This window comes from Pelecanus crispus, chromosome 3, assembly GCF_030463565.1.
Source record: "Pelecanus crispus isolate bPelCri1 chromosome 3, bPelCri1.pri, whole genome shotgun sequence".
Taxonomy (NCBI): Eukaryota; Metazoa; Chordata; class Aves; order Pelecaniformes; family Pelecanidae; genus Pelecanus; species Pelecanus crispus.
Genome location: NC_134645.1, coordinates 109,810,038 through 109,818,217, shown reverse-complemented (window position 1 = coordinate 109,818,217; position 8,180 = coordinate 109,810,038). Strand labels below are relative to the sequence as shown.

The 8,180-nt window shown below is 40.2% G+C and overlaps 1 protein-coding gene across 1 annotated transcript in view; it reads right to left on the bottom strand.

Moving 5' to 3' along the window:
* Positions 1 to 252: 252 nt before the first annotated feature.
* The window catches only part of TDRP (testis development related protein), a 28,080-nt gene continuing 20,152 nt past the window's right edge, over positions 253 to 8,180 (bottom strand). The window contains exons 3-4 of the mRNA XM_075708368.1: positions 2,860 to 2,963; positions 253 to 598 (exon numbers count right to left, since the gene is read on the bottom strand). Coding sequence (XP_075564483.1) covers positions 253 to 598; positions 2,860 to 2,963 — 450 coding nt within the window. The remainder of the gene's footprint in view (positions 599 to 2,859; positions 2,964 to 8,180) is intronic.

Here is an 8,180-nt window from a genome sequence, read left to right as displayed (position 1 = left end):
ATACTGCAGAGTCTGAATGTGAAATATAGGCACAAAATAGATTCTCTACTTTTTTTCAGTGTGGAAAACATAGCTATTTAACAATGTAATAAGAAAATTTACTATCAGGTGAGCAAAAATTTGTAACAATCTGAATAAAACAAAGTACTGTATAAAGGTGCAATATTGAGCAGATTTGATTTTGGTTTAAACATACGAGTAAATCATGGAACCTTTCTCTTCTTATCTATAAAGTATTTGACATTACCAGTATCATTCTAGTTCTTCCCAGTTGTCAGTAAGGTTACCTTTGCTTTGACGTCTCATACTAACCAGCTTTCCAGCTGATTTGATACTCCACCTGGAACTGTTTCCTGAGCTGGCCAGGTTTGTGTATTTTGTGGAGCCTTTGGTTTCATCTTCCCAGCCTGACCAGGCTGTATAGTCACTTAAAGTAGTTGCTGCATCACTGGTAGAGTCAGCAGCGGTAATCTGCGGTGGTTCCCATCCCTCAATCTCATCTGGTTTCCTAGATGGGACATTCTGCTTTATCACCAAACTGTCCCAAAAACCTGGCTTCTTCTCAGACTTCATCTCTTCCTTTAACTTTAGGTTTGTTCTAGAAAATCACAATGATGAGGTGATTAATTTCTTCATTTAACAATGCATGTAACAGTTATTAATAAACATTCAATTAATTTATTATGTTTTATAGTAAGGAATGCTAATTAGTTGTCAACCTATGACAGCACATCCAGTACTGTCACCTTCAGGACAAACACCCTGGTATACACGTAAGCCTAAACACAGCAGAATCTTGCAGTGGTAAATCAGAAGTGGACTGAGTCTACTTTTATAATAGGCCATTTCCTATTATAAAAGAACTTACACTTCCCCACCTCCCCGGTGCATTACACAGAACTGCCTTTGGAAATGTATAAAGTATTTTAGCATGCATTAGAACAAATTAGGACTTCAACCAAAAAAACCCCAAAACCAAACCCAGAGGTAGGATAGTAGAAGGAATATGAAAATGTTTTGTCTACCACCAGCTTTAACAATCACTCACTGCGTTCCTCAGTTTGATATACCTGTTACCACCTTGCCAGTTAAACCTTATACCCTAGAACAGTTGATGTACACAGTATCAGGACTTTTAAAGATACCAGCATTTTTTCCATAAAGATCTGCACAGTATTTCGAAAACAGCTGGTATTTCTGGTAAGAACTCCCAAAATTCCCCTTCCAAAACCAAGAAAAAACAACCTTTGTTGTAATTTCTCTCTCAAAAAGACATTTGAAAGGCTACTCATATTATTACATTTCTTATCCCATTAAGAACCTTCAATCTGAATTATTTTCTATTTGCAGTGTGAAGTATTTAAAATACAGAATGTCAAACATTTATGCGTAAGTTTATACGCAGTTATTTATGTAATCAAGTAATGGACCACACCAAAAGGCTGAATACCAGTGGCAAAACACACAACCTTCAGGGTTCAATGAGCTAAATAGGAAAGTGAAAACATTCTCTGCTAGTAGCATACAAATTCCTTAGCCACAAATAAAACCACCATTGAAATTTTTTCAGTATTTCTGTTAAAAGAACTTTCTCCCATTAATGAAAGCTTGACACTATCATATTTAAATAGAAGCAACTGAACCAATACCTTTAAAATTACTTTTCTTTTACCAAATTTTGAATTTATTATTAGATTTTTCAGAATTTTCATCTTGCTAAAGCCAGTCACAGACCCCGAATGCTCTTCTCGTATTTCTTGAGTAGCACACTTGAAAAGTTGTATTTTTCTTTAAAAGTAAAGTAAAAATCATGGTATACAGTTGTAGGAAAGTACCCCCAAACTTAAAATACAGGCAGTTTCATTGTAATGCTAAAATAGGTTTCCGCATTTGTGGTAACGATACTCGGTTTTCAGACTTCTGCTCTCTTCATAGGGTTACTTGATTCTTATGTTCAGCATCAATTGCAAGGGATCCTTGAAGCAACCTAGCATCTTAATAACACCCATAAAATTATACAGGGACAGTAGCTGGGAACTTTTGGGAAGTTTTATTGAACAGGCTCAAATAGAAATGGAAATATATATATTCTAAATTGTTTATATACACCCCCCCACATGCACATATATATATGCATACTGAAATACATATATTTCAAAGTAAACTGGAAACAAAATATACTACAGCAACTCCTATCAAAGCTAATGTTTGGCTGAAGAGCTATACTGATAGGTGGCACATTTTTTCCTGTTAGTAACCAAGGTAGTCAGGTAGCACATGTAGGTAAAGCCTACACATACTTGTAACAGCAAAACAGTCTGTCCTGGGAAGAGATCTGTTCTGTTCAGAGAACAGCTCTAACCATACCTGCCGCAGAACTGTTCCAAGTCAACACTTCAGCTCCAACAGGGAAGATTTGCAGATCCTTGTATATAGCTACTCCACTTAACATTTTTAGGAGTAGACAAGACTTCAAAAGAGAAGTATGTGAAAAAAAGGAATTTCTAAACTCAACCACAATTAATCCTTAAGAGGAAAGGGGGAGGGTGGGAATGACCCTTTTACTCAGAAACCTTTACTTCTTTACTACAGTAAAAAATTACTGCGCAGCTCGGTTCCCTTTTCCTGACAGACCTACAAAGGTTATGAACAATATCCATCCTTTCCCAATATAGCATGCCTTATTCATTGTAAGCTTAACATATACATAGTTTTGAAATGCACATAAACCTTTCTCTGTGACTTAACTTCCAGGAGTTGAACACTACTGCTTCTCAGTGTCTACCTTCACTGCTTTGCACTACTTTCTGTTCCAGTTTGTGTATTTTACTAGCAGACAGACCAGTTGGTTTTACTCACCCTTTGGATTTTGGAGACTTGCATCCTGCTAGCAATTGCTGTTCATCATCTTTATTGAACATAGATGTCACTTCCTTCCAACCCCGGAAACTTGCACCTTGAACCTATACAGAGAAGTAAACAGCCTCATAAATTTGAATTACAAGCACGTATGACTTAGAGGCTTACAAGCAAGTATGGCTGCCAGTGCTGGCTCTGGGTGGCTGATAGGCAGCAACAGCCCTTCCTCTCCTGTGCTGTGCAGCTGGGAGCGCAGCAGCTCTATACAGCCTGCAGAGGATGGCCGCGTTTTGAAAAAGAGCAGGTTGGGTTACTGCAGCAAGAGCTCTTTCCTGCTGAGCAAGGAGTACAAAACCTTGCCGGTTTGCAGAGGCTGGCAAGTGATGCCAGTGAGTACAGCTGGGCTCCTGGATGCTCTTCTGCAGGCAGGAGCTGCTGGCTCCATTTTAGTGTATCACAGTAAGAAGGGAATCTAGGCAGCTTAGGGAACAGCCTAAGGGGCTTCAGTAGACAGAAATGGAACAAACAGTCATTGCTGGAAGGGGCCACAAGAGACAGGACAGCCAGCTGAATTATGAAGCTCTTAAGATTTAACCTGCTTTGCACTCATCGTTCCTATTTTTAACTCACCAAAACTACTTCTTGTGGCTCTGCAAACAAAAAGGGCAAGAGCATTGGCTGACCAGTGAAATGTAACACGTGGCACTGGTGCACTACAGTGTGCTCTCTAAATTTACTATGACCATTAAACATGTAGCATAAATTATTTTTTCAACACTATTAAAGGTTTGGTTCCCTCTCCCGCAAAGCAAAAAACATAGGTATTGGTTATTTTTATTCTGATAGCATGCTTAGGACCTCTAACTGAAATGCACGCACGCGTGCTGAGCACAGAATATGAAAGTTGCTGTTCTTTCTTGCAGGGTCTAGTAAGAATGGCAGTGTGACAGTCTATCAGTGTTACTTGATTACATTAAAAAACACAACAATACATTATGAAGTATAATAAACAGTCAAAACAAAATTGTTGTTGTCAACATGAGCGAAGGCTAATTCATCACCTATTATTATGCTTCATCCTTTTTGCAGAATTCATCGGTACAAATTAGTATCAATTTGACGTTTAGGTTTTAATTGATTACATTTTATAACTGGTATGTCCACATAGGCCTTAAAACATGTGAATCATCACCTATGACCTGAGCACAAACACCACATAGGAAAATACTGGTACTGCCATCTCCTCCTTTCAGAAACCCACAACCTCTACCATTTACCGGAGTGAAACAGCGCCCTTGTAATTGCATGTTAGTCATGGAGTATTTCCATCTCTTGTTCTCCTGTTTCACTATGTCCTACGCCTTCACTTCTCACCCACCTTCCCTACTCACATCTGAACCGCCTCAGCTACTCCAACTCAGGAGACATAGCAGGTCCATCCTTCCTCTGCTTTAGCCTCCATCCTTTGCTTTAGCAAAGCCTTTGACACAGTCTCCCATAATATTCTCCTTGGGAAGCTGGCAGCTCATGGCTTTGACAGGTGTACTCTTCGCTGGGTAAAAAACTGGTTGGGTGGCCGAGCCCAGAGAGTAGTGGTAAATGGAGTTAAGTCCAGTTGGCGGCCGGTCAGGAGCCGTGCTCCCCAGGGCTCAGTTTTGGGGCCAGCCTTGTTTAATATCTTTATCGATGATCTGGATGAAGGGATTGAGTGCACCCTCAGTAAGTTTGCAGACGACACCAAACTGGGTGGGAGTGTCGATCTGCTGGAGGGTAGGATGGCCCTGCAGAGGGACCTGGACAGGCTGGATCGATGGGCTGAGGCCAACTGTATGAGGTTTAACAGGGCCAAGTGCCGGGTCCTGCACTTGGGTCACAACAACCCCATGCAGCGCTACAGGCTTGGGGAAGAGTGGCTGGAAAGCTGCCTGGCTGAAAAGGACCTGGGGGTGCTGGTTGACAGCCGGCTGAACATGAGCCAGCAGTGTGCCCAGGTGGCCAAGAAGGCCAACAGCATCCTGGCTTGTATCAGGAATAGTGTGGCCAGCAGGAGCAGGGAGGTGATTGTCCCCCTGTACTCGGCACTGGTGAGGCCGCACCTGGAATACTGTGTCCAGTTTTGGGCCCCTCACTACAAGAAAGACATGGAGGTGCTGGAGCGTGTCCAGAGAAGGGCAACGAAGCTGGTGAAGGGTCTGGAGCACAGGCCTTATGGGGAGCGGCTGAGGGAACTGGGGTTGCTTAGCCTGGAGAAGAGGAGGCTGAGGGGAGACCTTATCGCTCTCTACAACTACCTGAAAGGAGGTTGTAGTGAGGTGGGGGTTGTCTTTTCTCCCATGTAGTTAGTGATAGGACAAGAGGAAATGGGCTCAAGCTGCACCAGGGGAGGTTTAGATTGGATATTAGGAAAAATTTCTTCACGGAAAGGGTAGTCAAGTATTGGAACAGGCTGCCCAGAGTGGTGGTGGAGTCACCATCCCTGGAAGTGTTCAAAAAACGGGTAGATGTGGCACTTGGGGACATGGTTTAGTCTAGTCTACCCTTAATTGGTTTAGTGTGGACTTGGTAGTGTAGGTTAATGGTTGGACTGGATGATCTTAAAGGTCTTTTCCAACCTAAACGATTCTATGATTCTATGATCAGGAGGAAGGTCTAATCTAGACTCAGTTTCACTTTGGTTCGATACAAATACAGCTTTGGGCCAAAGCTCTGGACAACTCTAAAGAGCTCTCCAGATCTCTTCTCTGGGCTGAGCAGGCCCAGAGCAATTTCCAGCTCTCATTCATGGGACATGGACAGACTAGGTACACAAGGGCCAGGTTCACCACAACCCAGGCCTCCACAACTGCTCTGCTCGCCTCTTCCTAAACCCACACCTAAACTTACCATAAACCACAGCATTCCTCATGGCTTTACAAGAGAAGCAACAGCTTCTATATATATTTTTTTTCCATTATAAGAATGAAGTGAGTACAGATTATAGTAAACAAACCCTCATGCTTAATTTAAATACACATTTTCTATTTTTAATTATGTTAAAAATATATAGACAGCTAACTTCAACTTTTCATCCCTGTGGCAGACTCACCATACCCATCTCATAGAAGACTGGTACTGTTGACAGTATAAAACAAAACCAGGCAAGCTGCAGATGATACCATCACATACCTTGCTACAGAAAATCCTTGTGTTTAAACAATCAGCCTGTCTAAGCAGTACTCAACACCTAATGCTTCTGTAGTGTAAATAATGGTCTAAAAACCTCAATTTTAGTCTATAAAGGCCTAATCCTGTTATCTGTTTCTGTTGTTCAGTTAAATTCTGTAACAACTTTAACATGAGGACTTGTTACTCTGATTTGGCTTCCTCTCACTGCAAAGTAGTTAATCCACAACAAACTTTCAAACAAAGAAATAATCTCCAAGAAGTTAGCTGCTGAAGGAAGTAGCCTGTTTAAAGAAAGAAAGAAAAGAAAAAAGAAAAAAAAAAAAAGAGAGAAACTCTAGAAGGCACTTAGTTTTTCATACGTTAAAAAAATCCTTCATCTTCCGTTATCATACTCAAGGTCTACTATTCCAGGACTTTTTAGGAAGGAGCCTTTGCTACCATAGGCAAACCCACCATTAAAACCAGCACATAACAACTCTTACTGCCTTAATCCTTTACGCCTTTAAACTGGAAAAAGACCCAAATATACCTCAGGGATCTAATTTATATATAAACTTGTCTTTCTTCACTAATGATGTTTTATCAAGCCATTGCCACATAATAAATCTGCAGATTTAAAAAAAAAAAAAAACAAAACAAAAAAAACCAAAAAACAAAAACCTCAACCCACCTGGTTACTGGTTTTCAGATAGCAATTTAATACACAGACAGACAACTAGCTTAACTGAAATTATATGTGCCTTTAAAGAACAGCATTGACAAAAGACTATTTGGAGATAAGCATTTATACACACATCCATGCACAAAAGGATATACCTACACATACATCTTATTTTAATCTAGAACATCATACATACTTCACCGATACAACTCCGACCTTTGCTGTATTGTTTTGGATACCAAAGCAATCCTCTGGCCAAAAAAAAAAAAGTTTCATAATAATATCCTGTTAATATCATTAATATCTAGCCACAAGCTTTCCATATTTTTAAATTTAACTTCATTAAGCCCAATTCTGATTTACAGATATCTTTAAGAAGAATTATTAGAAAAGTTCTATTCAGTGTCAAGCAGATAGCATGTGCAGATAAAAATTTACAAACTCTACACTCCTTCTACCTGTATATAAATCAGTACCTATATACATATTGTACCATTCCTTCAATATTTTTCATAAACACGTACTCCCACAATGGATCCATGGCATTTGGTAGGTACATACAAGAGTAGTAACCGTGTAGCAAGTTCTAACTGATTTATTCTTCTCTCAACTAGCCCCTAGGGGAAATGTACATTAAACTTTTAAGACATACTTCCACCACTTATTTATTTGGGGTTTCCAGAGGAAACACTGCCAAGATAATCTACATAACAGCATCAATGTCCAGGTAGACCGTATTTTGCTAATATGCGAGAAAACTCATTGCACAAAGTCTAGTGGACATTAAATGGACCAGGCTGAAAGAAACCCTAGAAGTGCAGGAGTAAAACCTGAACCTCTGCCTACCATGCTTAAGCCTCCTCTTCTACACCTGCCTGCACTGGCGCTGATACTCTGAAGCATCTTTTCACTCAACTGAACACGAGCAAACAGCTCACTCTTGATAGTCTTCTCAGTGGTACCATACTTAAGAATATAAACCTTAGCAAAGGAGGAGGTCAAATATTTATTTCCCACTTCCAGAAGCTTTTTTCTAACTACTGAAACTCTTTGTTAAGACAAGAGTCTTTCTTTTTGACTATGGCTGTCATGTAACTCTGTCACATACTAAAAAAATCCCTCAAAACAGCCTGCTGCCTTTTTGAATTTCTTTTCAATGTTCTTGAACGAATTTTAACCTAGAGACAAACACCACCTACATATGCAGCACCACCACCAATGCAACTGGAACAGTTACAACTGTATCTGCTGGTAGGTACAGCTTGGGAAGATCTTAAACTTACCATTCTCTGAAACCATCAGTTTGACATGCAGCAGCTTCAAAGTCAAAAAAAATGCTGGGAACCATCTCAAACAAGAATTAGACAAATTCAGACAGCAGGCCCATAAATGGATACCCTCCATTTAGAGGGATGCACCCTCTAATATCTCAAAGCAATGATTCTTGATGTTAGGGGAAGAGGCCCTAGAAACTGGCCAAGCTATGCTCTCCCTG